The 15,268-nt window shown below is 42.6% G+C and overlaps 1 protein-coding gene across 12 annotated transcripts in view; it reads left to right on the top strand.

Annotated features, from left to right (window-relative positions):
- The window catches only part of LOC139050387 (uncharacterized), a 71,571-nt gene that overhangs the window by 8,197 nt on the left and 48,106 nt on the right, over nt 1–15,268 (top strand). For 10 of the 12 annotated variants that reach the window (XM_070526658.1, XM_070526657.1, XM_070526651.1 and 7 more), the window contains exons 2-7: nt 1,291–1,608; nt 4,138–4,239; nt 5,022–5,177; nt 7,466–7,684; nt 10,433–10,594; nt 12,882–12,926. In XM_070526658.1, the coding sequence (XP_070382759.1) occupies nt 1,375–1,608; nt 4,138–4,239; nt 5,022–5,177; nt 7,466–7,684; nt 10,433–10,594; nt 12,882–12,926 (918 nt within the window). In that variant the 5' untranslated portion in view covers nt 1,291–1,374. The remainder of the gene's footprint in view (nt 1–1,290; nt 1,609–4,137; nt 4,240–5,021; nt 5,178–7,465; nt 7,685–10,432; nt 10,595–12,881; nt 12,927–15,268) is intronic. The other 2 variants (XM_070526653.1, XM_070526652.1) reach the window with 2 other exon arrangements.

The raw sequence follows: 15,268 nt of genomic DNA, 5'->3' as shown, positions 1-15,268 counted from the left end.
GCCCAATAACGTTTCTTGGTGTTTTTTTTTTCTATAAATGAGCGGTCTGTCACATGCGGGCTTTTGAAGACAGTGACAGCGTTTTCAAAAGCTGTGGGGACAGGGAAACGTGACTTAGCTATACCAGTGACGATATAAAAAGCAAAATAATATACGGTAAAGATAAATTCGTGCCCAGACAAAAATATTGGTGATAGGATAGCAGTGCTTCTTCGAGCAGCCGAACGGCAAGAGAAGGTGTCGTCATTCTCCTTTGTGTTGTTGAAATGAGCCACACAGCGATGCTGTCCTAAAGATTCGTCACGTTTCACGAGATAATCTGCGATTTCATTTCGATTGCTTTATGAGCTTTTGCACGGAGGGGTCATTGTTAGCCAAGATATGCATGAGTCAGTGATGCACACACATCATTGTCATGAAAGGGAAACAAACACAAAAATATGGGGAGGTATTTTGGGGGGTGACGGTTGCAGCCTGGCAAAAGCACCCAACAGAAAGGCAGGGAGGTTAAACAAGCAGGCCGAGGTGGCTTAGCTGCAGTGGTCTGGCGGTTCTGTCCTGGAGGTCCCGGGTTTCAAGTTTATTCCAAGAAATTTAATACAGATTGTGTGCAAACACGACCGCGGCCTCGGTGAGAGCATTTCGATGGAGACCAAAGGCAAAAACACTCGTGTGCTTAGGTTTAGATGCATGTTAAAGGATCCGCGGTGGTCAAAATTAATACCGATTTACAGCCTGACTCGTATACCAATCGGTGGTTTGGCCCGTAAGACCATGAAATTTCATTTATGTAGGCTAGACAGATGACAACACATGGTTTGTTATCTTACACTGACGAAGGGGAGAGGCAATTGGTGGAATATAAATGACGTATTTATCAGTATGTGTAACTTGTATTTGTTGATTACTTTATTGTTCGCTATGCAGGCACCTCTAAGCTTTGCCCCATTCGTATCGATATTTAGTTTACAAAAGGGACGAGAAGACAAGAGTACGACAACTTAAGCGTCCGTATTTTCTTGGTTATAGTCAAGAATCCGTATCGACTAGCCTGATTACAGTTCTTTGAAGGGGAGGGGCGGCGGCGTAGATTTTAATAAAGAGAAAGGAGCAGAGGTCGGCCTGGAGAGCGTGAGCGTCTTTCAGCTCCAGTGTTGCGGTGGGCCTTCAAGCATCGACGAAGCATTCTTTGAAGCGCGATATGCGCAGTTTATGCTAAATATTTATTTGCTCAATGATGGCTGCTTTTCTGAGGCGCGAATCGTCACTGCTGCTGCTTCTTATTCAAAGGTTGCAATCTTCTGGCCGCGCAAGAAGACGCAAAGCCATAAGCCACGTCGAAGATCACGGAAGGCCTCGGTGCCCACAAGTATTATGGGCACATTGCTGATGTACCGGGACCTTCCCGGTGGTCCGACAAAGGTGAAGTTCGCGGACGAGATACCCCGTCACTGCTTGTGTGGTCAGTGCGGCATGATCTCGCTGTTCATGTTCCAAGATCCCGGAGGCCACATGTTTTGCGATACCTGTCTACACGAGCAGAGCACGAAGCATCACATGTTCGACATCTACTGCACGTACGAACGAAAGAGAATCGATATTAACGAGGTAAGGCACCGCACTGCGCATAGCTCAACAAATGCATTTGCATAAGCGTAATCACCAATAAATGGACAAAATGTAGGAGGGAAATACAAAGCAGGGGACACAAGCGCCTACTTATGAGAGCGTTTCAGTTTTTACTCTCAGAGTTAATACGAAAACAGGCCGGAATGGGTTACATCGCATGAGAACATTACGTGAGCTTAAGTGGCAGCCTTAGCTCCTTCCATGCCTTGGATGACCTGGGTTCGTCTACGCATTTCTGGTCTATACAGGTAAGTATGAGCTCATATCGCTATAGCACTAGCACTACTTCATACTTCAATTTCACGCTCATAGCACTACTTTGCGTTTTGTAGTAAGGCCGTGAAAGAGCATAGGGTAGTCTCTGTTAATTTGTTTTGTTCTAGATGGCAGCTCACAATCCATGGAACAGCGGAAGCAGCAGCGAACTTTTAATATCCGAGGAGGCAAAAAAATTTGACAAGCGGGAGTTTTTAAAGCAATTTAGCCAATTTTTGGCATCATCCGCGATGACAGCGGCGCACGAAAGCGATTAAACATGTCCTTATTGATGTCGAGTCGATTTTAGCCACACTTGGTTCCCGTTCAGTGTTTATGGTTAGTGCCAAACAATTAACGTAACACATGAGTATGAAAATCAGGTCCACCAGCTATAAACCGGTGTGGTTGCGAAAATAATTATAAAAGGATTATGTGAAAATTAAGTTAGGTAGAACGGGGATGTAATGGTATGTTTTGTCTAATAGGCGGAGCTGAGTACATTTACAGTGGAGTGAAAAATCAAACAAAAGGGATGCTTTCAATATTGTCACAGTGCCAGAGTAGTTAGACAAAATGAAAGGCGCTGGTGGATATTGGTGGACTTCAATGCAGAGTGATAAGCAAGTAACACGCTGTTTTGCTGTGACAAATCAAATAAAGAATTTTCTTTTTTGCTCCCACCAAGTATAGAAGGGTATTGCAACATGTGCATTTATTACAAGTCACCCTCACTTTTCCGTTGCCTTTAATGAAAGTGATACGCTGTTGTGATTGTATTTTCTTTCCTATTGTTGTCGTGTTGTTATGCTAGTGTGTGTGTTATCTTTACGCAGTGTCCATGATGGCGTGCTGTCGCAACAATCCTCGTTGCTTGCAAACCAAAGCAAAAAAAAATGTGTGTTTGTTCCCTTATGCCTTCAACACAGTGTTGTTGTCCAACCTCACTATATTTGCAGGAGTCAGGGCCTCTACAAAAGCGCGTACATGGTCGCACTTGAACAATACCTTGAGCTAGATCTTTAGTCCGATTCTGTGAAACTGATCGGAAAATAATTCCATTAAGCGGTGACGACTGGGCATTGCCAGTTATTCGTTGAAGCTAAGGTTCCTTCTCCAAGCCAACCACGATTTCAGGCCCGTCGGTCGGTCAGTATGTCGCAGTGCACACGCGAGCACACATGCACACGCGAGCACACATGCACACGCGCACATGCACACGCGCACATGCGCACGCGCACACGCGCACACGGACACGCGCACACGGACACGCGCACACGGACACATGCACACGGACACATGCACACGGACACAAGCACACGGACACAAGCACACGGACACAAGCACACGGACACAAGCACACGGACACAAGCACACGCACACACAAGCACACGGACACAAGCACACGCACACACAAGCACACGCACGCACAAGCACACGCACGCACAAGCACACGCACGCACAAGCACACGCACACACACGCACACGCACACGCACACACACGCACACGCACACACACGCACACGCACACACACGCACACGCACACACACGCACACACACGCACACATATATACACGCACACACACGCACACATATATACACGCACACACACATACACGCACACACACATACACGCACACACACATACACGCACACACACATACACGTACACACACATACACGTACACACACACCCACGTACACATGCACACACACATGCACACACACACGTATATATATGATGTGCGTAAAGGTAAAATAAATATGTGCATTTGTCACAATTCAAAAGTCGTTGCGTTTCATCAAAAAACACGCTTGAGGGCAGTTTATGGCAATGCGCATCTGAGCCCAAGGTCATGCAACAAACGGGAAATATCACACAGATCAAGAAATGAGGAAATGACGTCATGAAGGTAGGAAGGCTCAAAATATGGCTTATTAAAACAACCATGGTTTTATCGCGCAGTTATAAGAAACATTAAAGCTATGAACCAACTAGCCCGCCAGAACGTCCTATTAAAAGCTAATGAACGAAGGCCTATTACTGCAATGGTGCAAGGCTTCTAACAAATTCTTTTTTATTCTGTAAGTACATGTGTTCAAGGAGACGCACAGGGTCTGTAAACGACTCCAGCCACTCCTACTGCACAAGTAATAGATAAGCCCCAATGTATTGAAAAGATTCAAACGCTTTGCCCTTCGAGATTATTCTTTCATTCAAACTTACGTTTCTCAAATTTTTTTTTTTACAGATGTTTGAAGCTCGTGACCTCATCGCGATACTCCGCGAACAGTACGTAGACTGTCCGAATCAACAAAATTGCAACAAAAAAGTGCAACTGCAGAATCTACGTGTAAGTTTTCGTGTGATCTAGAGAGTACGATTACTGCGCATATCTTATGACACTTTGCAGAAGCTCACAGAAATACGTTGCGTGATTAGCTACGGTGCCTCATCGTTACTTTGCTCTTTGAAACCGTATGATGGCTGCCTGAATATATACTTGCGGGGAACTCTTACGATACTAGCCCGCCCACCACGGGTCGCTTACAGATTGCGGGCTATCGGACGAATGACGACAAAACTTCAATGACAAGACCGTTTATTTCGGTGGATTGTCGCACAAATAATTGCAAGCGAATTTACAAATAACAATTATCCATTCTAAGTCAACCATCGTTACGTCGATGGCAGGCATTCCATGCGGGTAATGCCCGCCATTGCATTATTGCATTAGAAATATAGAAAAAGTTGCACGTTCAAATCAGTCAGCAATATATTTTCTATTGTTATTTTTTTCTTAATTTGAGCAGCCATAATAAGAGCGGAGACAGAAGAAAAAGGACACAAGGCAGCATGCACCCTTCTTTCGTTTTCGTATGAATCCTTGTGTCTTCGTCGCGTATGAAGGCTGTAAAATATGTACGTGCTAGCAGTATTTGGGCTAACGGACCTATTTGTCCCTGCAGGAGTCGCCAAATAATTATAACCTCATACGTCAAACACGTTTTGCGTTAAAGAGCATATTAAAAAAAAGGTAATTGACAGAAAATCGAAAAAAAGGAACAAAATATTCTTAGAAAAGACAAAAGCTCACCGCATAATTCTTCTAACCTCTTTTTTTTTGTCTCTCAGGATCACTATGTTTTATGCAAACAACGTGTTCAATGCACCAGCTGTGACCAAAGCATCGAGACCAAAAAGTGGAAAAATCCCGTCTGTGCTTCCAAGTCACAGCAAGACACAGCAGAAGCAGCAGAGAAATCCAGCGCCTCCATGAAGACGGTAAAGGTGCTCATGTAAACGGAATATCATCCTGACCCATGGCGATGCATGTAATGGGAAGCAGTCAGTGTATTGGTAGAACCACTCTGTATTATAGTAATTATGCTGCTATTGAAAAAATTACTTTTATCAGTATTTTTGCCTTTATCAGTAATATGCAATGTATTGCTTGTCAACCGAGACATGTAATCTGAAAGGTACTAAGCAAAAACATTTTAGAAGGAAGACGCAAAGACAAGCAAACTGACAAGGACAACAAGTATCTTTTGAATGCAACGTGCACGTGACTTATCGTGCTGTGTCCATATCAGGATGAAGGCCAGAAACATCTTATTGCCCTTGGCTAGTGGTAGCTTATGTAAAATTATGCCTACAAATTTTATGATTGCATCACACCTCCTAATTCTCTGCCGTATTCGACCGCGATTTACTTCCCTTCATACCCGACGTGTAACTCTAATAGACCACCACTTATTTGTCCTGTAGGCAGCTGTATTTGCGTTAAAACGCTAAGCACACAGGTTCTTGCAGGGCTAAATAAAGAATATGCTTCCAGAGATATCAGTGCGTGGCAAAACAGACTAGTTGTGTGCTATTGCTTCTAAAACGACTATGCTCAAAAGTGAAAGCCATTACCAACAAACGTGCCAGCAGCTTGAAACGTATAAAAAGCTCCCCAACGAGCCCAGCACTGTGCAGTGGTTACGTAGTGAAAATTATGGCCTGGGCTTTACAGATATAGCGAGGTTTATACGGAATGAACGACAAGCATCAGCAGCTTTCATTTTAGTGGAGATTACAGCAGGAATCAACGAATAACTTACTGCGTAGAGCAGATAAGTTGTGCTGAACAGGAATTCAAGAATAGGGGTCAAGAAAAACGCAGTAGATAATGGCAGAGACTCGTGTGTTCTAATAAGATCAATTTCCTGTCACAGCATGGAGTTCATTTGACCCAAGACGAGAGTAAACGAGAACATTGTGATGGATTTGTCCTGTATTGTACATGGCTGACTAATTATGACAAAGATAGTGATAAAACACTAGCCCTGCAGACTAGGACCGGGGACGCATGCGCGTGACTATCAGCCCACTAGTAAATAGTAGTCCATATACATCTACACTGGAAGGCAAAGGGCTCGATTATATCCCGCTTAAGGTTTAACCCCCGCTGTGCCTGCAAGCTTCGAAACCTCCTCGTCATTAGCTCTTTTAAAACCACTTCATGAGGACGAAGCCAGGACTCTCGATGTGATCTGCCGTTAACTTACTCTTGTATGCCAGCTGCATCTTCTGCCTGCCGATATCCTGAACCTATCTGAGCACATAAACTTGCCCCCTCATCAAATGCCGTTTGCATTCCCATGAGATACATGCTGCTGCTGCAGGAGACCATGGGGTATATCTCCTCTAACGATTTCATGATTTACCCAACCTCATGATTTTGTTCAATGGGAACTAGTTCATTAGATGACCGCGTCCAGACGTCACGCCTCTATTAATTCTTCCCAGTTTGTTACCTGCGTTTATCTTTTCTCTACCCTTTTCTCTGGCTGTTCTCTTCGGCTCTTCGTCTTTTGACTGGTTTGAATCTGAGGGATCTAGTACATTCGTGCAGCTTTTTTCGTTACCTCGTAATCATCATGTCCATTATATTCACTATCGTCTACTTACATTTCAGTACACTTGCAAGATGTATGTCTGTCTCAAATGAACTGTGTCCGAATACAGCTGGCTTCACCCTGTGCCAACATGTTCCTATTTAAAATTCCTGAAACGTCATCGACTGCGTGTCCCTTCCATTACCCAGCTACTCTACTACTCATCTATTGATCCCGTGACATGTTGAATCCTGTAAATAAAGTAAAGGCCTGCCGAACTTCCTCTGTCTAGCCGAACGTTAGCTTGCTTCATTTAATATCTAGCCTATATGGCCGCAATTCTATCTCCTAATGTGACATCTTTGATTTTATTTTATTTTTGACTTTTTGCAACAGAATGTGACACTTCTTCTCGCAATTAGGACCCTGAAAGGTCATTTCGAAACATTTTGGCAATCGATAAGAAGTGGCAGTTCTCCGAGCGGCAGTTATGGTACCGCACCAGGAGTGTAGCATGTATTTTATAACATTTATATCGCACATTTGCCAACAGATACTTGTGCAATGCTGCACGTTGTCGTCGCATCAGCTCTGGCGTCATGGTTTCTTCGTATACGCCAGCATTACTAGGAATTGCGTGATCATCTTAATATTATAATTGCCGTCGTTTACCCTAACGTTACTCACTTGCAGGAGAGTGGACATCAAGAGGAACAGAGCACTCTAGTCTTACGTTCTCACAATCCCTGGGTGTCTAAACCAAGCGCTACCCAAAAATATCCTGAACTTGAAAGCGCAGAAGAGTCTAAATATCCCCATGAAGAACGTCGGCCTCCCGAATCGTATGCTGCGGCTACTCAAACAAGTCACCAGGTTACGTCCGCCGCAGGCGGCCCAGCTCCTCCCATGCAGGTGTGTATGTTTTTGCAGCGAGGTATAAATTTGCGCAATTTCGTAATTAAATTCAGTGTGGTTTTCGCAAGGTGCTCTAGGCAAGCACAAATTGATTGCCTAGTTGGTTCGACAAACGTAACGCAACATGCCGAAAAAACATCGGACACAACAACGTGCAAATGACGTCACCATAAAATTATCTTCATCTTTGCTACGTTGCTGCCTTAGTAGTTGGCTATTCATTGTTTTCTATCACTGCGCCGCTTTTTGCAGAACACGCGACACGATAAAAGATCAGGAGACAATTGTGTGTACCCGGTATTTGCTGACAAGACGGGGACTCATAGAAAAACGTCTAGACTCGAATCGTTCCTCCAGGGTCCAACAATACGGGTTGCTGAAGCGAAGCGGGCTTACCTTAGGTAGACCAGTAAGTTATTCTTATTCACAGCTTTACTACAGATCTCTCCCATCATCAAAAGGTGAGATAATGAAACGTAGTCTGCTGATTGATGTAAAACTTATTAAAGGGGTGTGGGAGGGCATTCACAACAGGTGAAATGTTCAATAGGGTGGGGTGGATTGCTTCTCTGCTTTAGGAATTTCTGTGACGAGCGTACCATCCTGTTCAGCAGCGCAGAAAGTTCAAGCCGTTTTGTTTGAATGAAGAGCTGCGTCAAAGAGCCTGGAGGCACAGCTAGACAAACACAGGTGGAAGAACCTGGAGCTGAGATTTAACAAACAAGGACAACCGCAAAACGGACACCCGCACACTCGAACCACTAACTTCGTTACCTATATGAATCAGAACCCGATGCTTACATCAACAGCTGGTATATGCCATGTCACTGCACACAGTTTATTCTGGTAATGAACTTGCGTATGAGGTAGAGCGAATACAGGCTCACACGTGCCACGAAAAGTTCAATATGAAAAACCAGCCCAGGGAAACTACCACGCTCAATGCGCACGCCTTTGTAATGAAAAGTATTCACAAAGTACGTAATGAATTGGTTGGAATCACCTCTCTTGGAACATTCTTCTTGCACTTACCTCCTCCAGTTTGGGAAATGTTACTTCAGTTTTCTGTTACGAGTAACCTATGTTACTGTTTTTTTCATTATCATGTTTGTTTCTCGATGCTCAGCTACTTTTATACGTTTATCTGCTTAGTTTTTTTCAGCTTGCCTGCTTCCATCTTTAATGTGCCCATGAGGGAAGTAATAAATAAAATAAATAGAAATAAAAATGCTAAATTAGAAGCAAAATGTAAACTTAAATATGAAAATACCAGCAGAAAAAGCAGAACTCGCTGAGTTATGCTATTCAGACATCAAGTCCGCTAAATGTCGTACCTTTTAAAGCTGGCTCTCATTGCTGAATGGTACATTATGAGCGTTAGAACACGGTTCTTTTTAAGTAACCCGGGTTAGATGCCGAAGGCCACATCCCAAGGTAAATAGAGAACCTAAACCTCTTTTTATGATTGTCATTAAAAAACCGTTTTTATTGGCCGAAAGACTTAGATGACGATCTAACATTGCTTTGGACGTCTGCTTGATGCGTCTGTTAAGCTGGTTGCCTTACCTCTCTTCCATTTCTCTCTCACTTGGCTTGGCGACGCCGTGTTATCTATATTTCTGTTATTGCACAGTAATTTAGATGTACTTGATGCATACTTTTTGTCTTCTGTGACCACACAACAATGCAAGCTAAATTCTTAGGAATTTCCACCAAAGCTAATCACAACAAGGCTCTTTGACTACTTTCACACACTTCCGCATGTTTCAGTCCTTAAATCGGGGTTGGATATTTTGCGTAATTGTAGCCGAGCTAATTCCGAAAAAGAATAAAAGCAGGCTACCCGAATGGGTGCGTTGTGACCGAACAGGATAATTATAGCAGCCACCTCCCACCCGAAAACAGCATAGGATTGATTTCTCTAACTGTGACGGAGACGATGTAGAAAAAATTCGCCACTCAGCCACAACATTTGGTGTTTCGTAACGACATTGTTTTCTTTTTATAGTCACTCCAGGCCTCTTACACTGCCGTTGGCATCCGAAGTTTTTGTCATTCTCGGCTTGATTTAACCTCAAGACGAGTTTTAAACGCATTTCTTATACCACAAAAACACTTGTGTACACCTTTTATGCCACCTCATCTACCTTCCAATGCGCGTCGGCTAGTAACATGCAGGCACGCCTCAAGCACTTCGTTAAGTAGTTGAGCTTTGTAAATTGTCAGGATAAGCTTGCAGGGATGCAATGCTCATGGAGTATTCATCCTTAATGTAAAGTTCAACCACGGTCCTTCATCTTTCCAAGTGCTGTCACGTGAGGCATGTGAATGTCTTTCTTGTACATGTCTGATATGCACCTGGGAACTTTCATTTCTTAAGCACACTCGCCCCATTTCTTACTTTTGAATGTCGCGAAAGAGTGACAACTGGCGAAAAGACGTTGAGCCCCCTGAAACTGTGATTAGCTTTGATATTCTTATTTCTTCAGTGTTGCTATCTTTTCTCTGTGAGATCAAACTTTTTACTTCCGCTCCTTTACGGAACGTACCATAAGGCACATCAGATATTTTTTGAATAAATGGAAGAAATCTGCAACACTCCCTATTTTCAGCGTTAACATCATTGAAACAGCGGGTATCGGCTGTTCGAAAAGTAGAGATGCGGTGACCATTGTCCATTTCACTCAATCCCCGTAGCCCCTCAACCACTCAAGGCCTATGTTTTCTGGCGTCCTCTGATTTCAGCACAGTGAAGGAGAAAGCGGCGGCCCTACCATGATGCAAGTATGCGAATTTTGCGAAAGAAATGTTAAGCAAAGCAACATGCCACGTCACCGAGAAAATTGCGCCAAAGCTCCGAAGCCTTGCGTGTACTGCGAGGGACAGATTTATCCCGTGGATATGCCGGTAAGTTGGGATGTCTCGTAATAGGCTGTTGCCGTTCGAGGATACTTTCTCACCTTATTTTATTTCAACTTCGTAGGGCCTGAAGACGCTACGCCAAAGCTGGCAGGGGGCATTTCCAGGGCTTACATATATTTAATACCTCGAAAAACAAATTACAAAAGTTTATACTAGGTAAACATAAACAAGATATACCTTGAAAATGTGAGGGCACACTATTCGAGCCATTTTTCTTCCCAGTAATTATTTATGCTTAATTTATGGTAGCTCATTATCTGCTATAAAATACTACCACCTAGAATATCACCCGAAGTATTTAGTGGTCATTGCAGGACAAGAGAGTCTCAGTTGCGATGATGTTGAGTGTACTATTCGGGGAAACGATGATGGTGCACTTTTATGGAACAGCTGGTAGATTAATACGACAAAACCTTGCTCCAGCTACGAACATTTGTGCATTACAAGCTCGTATTTTGCGAGCTTATCAGCTTTCAGACTTTCGACCGAAACAAAGGGCCTTCAGTGGCGATATTGAGAAAAGCGTTTAGGTATATGCGGTATGCGAGGACGATTAAATTCGAAAGCTTCTACCGAGCCCGGTTATTTCAATCCTATGCTTCACAGACTCATTTTCTATCTCCAACTAACAAGAACCTCGACCTAATGTGGCAGAATTTTCACTATGCAGCTGTCGGTCGACTTAGACTGGCTGACAATTATAATACCACTACTAATACTCTGCAGATTTGAAGTATAATATCTAAGGCTTTCCAAAGGCTTGAACCCTGCATTTCCTTTTAATTGTCGAAACAGAGCTTTATTGTTGTAGTTCAAGAGGTGCAACATAATACAGAACTACTGCAATCGGACGCGGCCACTGCAGGAAGATTGCGTCAGTGGGTAACGCCGTAGCTTGAGAAGGCGAATAACAAATGAACGTCACCCCTATATCAAGAAACACCAATTCCAAATGCTTATTTTAGCTGTGTATACTAAGTGGATCCATGCTAGTTAATGTAAGTGTAGCTTCAGTATAAGAACTGTTCATGTCAATCACTTCGTTCTAAGTAGTCATCTGATAGTAGCCCACATATTCTCTCGCGGGCTCTTTCTGGAAGTTGCTGCATAAAAGCTTTCATTAGGCCTGGATCTTGTAATATTAGTATGTTGCCCCATTGGAAAGCAAACTTTCCTCAGAGAAACAGAAAACGTGTAGACCAGACAGAAGTGCATCACGTTATGTGCAGAATTACACTAGATCACTGCATGACATTATGTACTTCCGCATCCTGTCACTCTTGCCTCAGTGGAAATACTCATCACATGACATTAGACATATGTAAATGGCTTACACTTGCGTGTTCTTTGTTCACTTTTATCTCAAGGGGTGGTCACCTTATCATTAATACTGTGGTACCTCACCCAAGCCTGCCATTAGTGCACCGAAGCAGAACGCCTAAATTTTTAGAAGCTTGGTTTTAGTTGTCGTTGTTAGTAAGGGGCGTTCAGTTTTACAAGAAGAAATGTATGAAAATATTTGTAATAGAGCTCAGCGAAAGCGCTGAATATTTTGTTCTAAAAGAAATTTAGCTTGGCGATATCGATCGTAGTTGGTAGGTTATTCGTTCTTTTCAGAAATTTTAGTAACACGCGCCTTTCTTTATTTACTGAAGAAATATTCCTTGCTCATTTAGCAAAGGTCCAGGTCAAGGATCAGCGAAGGAACATTTCCCCCATCAACTAAGTTCGTTTGGGTAGTTTAATAACCTATGTTAGTCATTGCTATTTTCCTATGGCTTATGCACCGGTCGCGGTGTTTTGGGGGATTTCTATAACACTTCTATATATTTGACAAAACGGGAACACTCTACACATAAAACTGCAAGAAGTGGTCATTTCTTTACCGTACAGGTTACGCGAGAAAATGAAAGCTCTTAGTACGCTTGCATCCAGTCACTACAAATTTCAGCAAGAATGATAAACAACAGTGCTTTAACGCCTTAAAGAACCTCAGGGACTAAATATAAACAAGCCTGCGTTCTGATGAGGCCCTTTTTTAACACATAAAATCTCATATGTAATTTTAATTCTTGCACCACTTTTACGGCAGTTTTTCAAAGTCTTGGACGAGACACGCTTGCTGCAATAATAATGCAGATGCCAACCTTTTGTTCCAAAATTCTGTTTTAGCGTAAGTCACATAATGGGGAGATTTATTATGAACTTCTTATGCCCCCATAAATTCTTGACTCAAGACTGATCGCATCTTCCTCTCACATTGAATTTGCAGTCGCATATTCAACAATGTTCTTGGAACCCAGACAACGTACGCACGGTAAGAATCGATGTTTTTTGCTCATCCGCAAGACCTTTACAACAAAGGCAGACGGCATAATGGAACCATACAACTAAAGCGACGCGTATTTAGACAAAACTAGTGAGCTCCATTATTGAGTGCGTCGCTTAAGCGCGCTGCCCATGTATCAGCATCACACCAATTACTCTGTAAAACATTTCACGTATGCGTTTCTGGCCTAACAATTTACTCATGCCCATCCGGCGTATTTTCAGTGGCAACAATTATTATCTACGGTCTTGCTCTCAAGTATTTTAACATTGCAGCCAAAAAGAGTGTGCTTCTATAATACGATAGCTTCAATGGGCTGCCATTCTTCATTTGCAACCGCTTTTTGTGGAAATTTACACAATATTTGGGCTTATTGTTTCCATGAATACTATGTAGACTTGAGTACGACCTTGATGGTTGCTTTGGTTGCCTCAGCGGTTCTCCTGATGGACATTTTTCTGCACTATATTTATTCGCTTCTTATTTCCTGTGAGATGCTTAATTGTTTCATTTATGTCTACCCTGCATGCTTAGCTGGCATCCAAGTTAACGCTATTTGTTTGCCTGTGCTACTTTTCTGCATTCCTTTTCAACAGTGTTTTTTGACTATTATCTCGAATTACACTGCTTGCACGCTCAGCTTGCGTTCAGTGGGTCAATTACTAGAAAGCATACCGGCATTCAAATGTAACTTATATGCAGAAAAAAAACTTTTTAGCTATAAAACCCCACAAATGCGGAACATCGTCAACAGCGCCTACAATATTTCAACTACGACACCAGTATTAGATGAGTTGTATCCTCAGCACAAAAACTGCTGAATAAACGACTTAGCGTCTTTAACTATCAGCACAAACAGTACGATTTCAGCAACTAGCTCTTTCCTTGGATATAAAGTATAATTTATGTCTGTAGCATGTCTTTAACGGAGTCCTTAAGGTCATTCATCGTATAGTCGCAATTTTTTTTTTATGTTCACAACTCGTTTCAAAAGGTCGATACGCAATCTAACAGACTTCACTCTATTTGACGTTTGCGCAAATTATGGTGCTTTTAAAACGACATTTCCCCGTTTTCTGGCAAAAAGGCAGCGCGTTTTCCCGTTCGTGTCAATAACAAAAAGAACTTTTCAAGCCACTTCCTTAAATATGCGATGTTTCTTATCGAGGACCATAAGTTGCTAACTTTGGCTCATGTTCCGTCCACAGCAACCGCACTTTCGCAAGAAACGATGTACTCACCAATAGATGACCAAAGGAACTGATTTTCTTGTGACGGAACTCAATATTGTCTATCACGTGCACATGACACCTGAAAATTTAATAAGCCACGTCCCATAGCTCGTGACCAATGCCCTTATTTTGCCAAACTCAACAAAAGCGGCCATTTTTATGCGCATTTATTAGCTATTCGCAAAAAAGTAACTGCATGTAGTTACCCCGGTGGCATCTTCTGTTAGGCGAACATAATGGCTGTTCTCTGAACAGAAAATGCCTCTGAGTTGCGCCAAACGAATTATTTGTGTGTTTCATAATGCAGCACCTTCTTCTTGTCAAGCTTCGCTATTACAACCACCGTTAATACCTTCTCAGTCCTGTTGGTAAGGGTACGCCTCCAAGTTTCTTGTGAAATAGAAATAACATTAGGTCATATGTGAGGGCTTTGTAGGTTTGCCACGGTATTCACAGTTGATGTCTTACATAAGGGATTTATTTATCTAAGCTGTACCAAATAAAGATGTTACGTTATTGTATATAAATACGCCATACGCCATCTTGCGAAAAAAATTCATTGTACCTGACAAGTCATTCTTCTGAGCAATGTCGCCTAAAGAAAGATATTTCCCGACGACCTAGTTCAGAAAAACCACATAAGCTAGGTTCCTCCACTTTCTCTACACAGAAATTTTCGTTTATTACATCATGAAGTTGTGTGAAAGCAAGGAGTCCATAGTGAAGCCTGGGCCAAGTCATTAGCAAGTGATGTCTTCGATTGAGGTGCTGTGGGAAATAGGCTGTACTGCTTTTTACCCGTGATCGCGTCAACACGTACCTCGTTCAAAATAAAACTATTGTTCAGTTTACTCTCAAAAGTAACTGACTTCGTTTAACACTGGTTGTCTTTCATCACGGCTAATTTGTTCGACAAATTCGCTGTTGACAAATGTCTGCGAGAGCCGATGATCGCACTGTTACGAACAATCAGTTCAAACTTGCTTGCCGAGCCGCCACGTGAGTCATGCTCGAGAATAAATAGAAATTGTCACCAAGGAACCCGATTGCGTTCTTTTAGAATAATTGACCTCTACGCTTCTCACTTCTCGGGAATAC

Source organism: Dermacentor albipictus, chromosome 10 (genome assembly GCF_038994185.2).
Source record: "Dermacentor albipictus isolate Rhodes 1998 colony chromosome 10, USDA_Dalb.pri_finalv2, whole genome shotgun sequence".
NCBI lineage: Eukaryota > Metazoa > Arthropoda > Arachnida > Ixodida > Ixodidae > Dermacentor > Dermacentor albipictus.
Note: the sequence above shows the minus strand (reverse complement) of the source record. Positions and strands in the feature narration are given on the sequence as shown.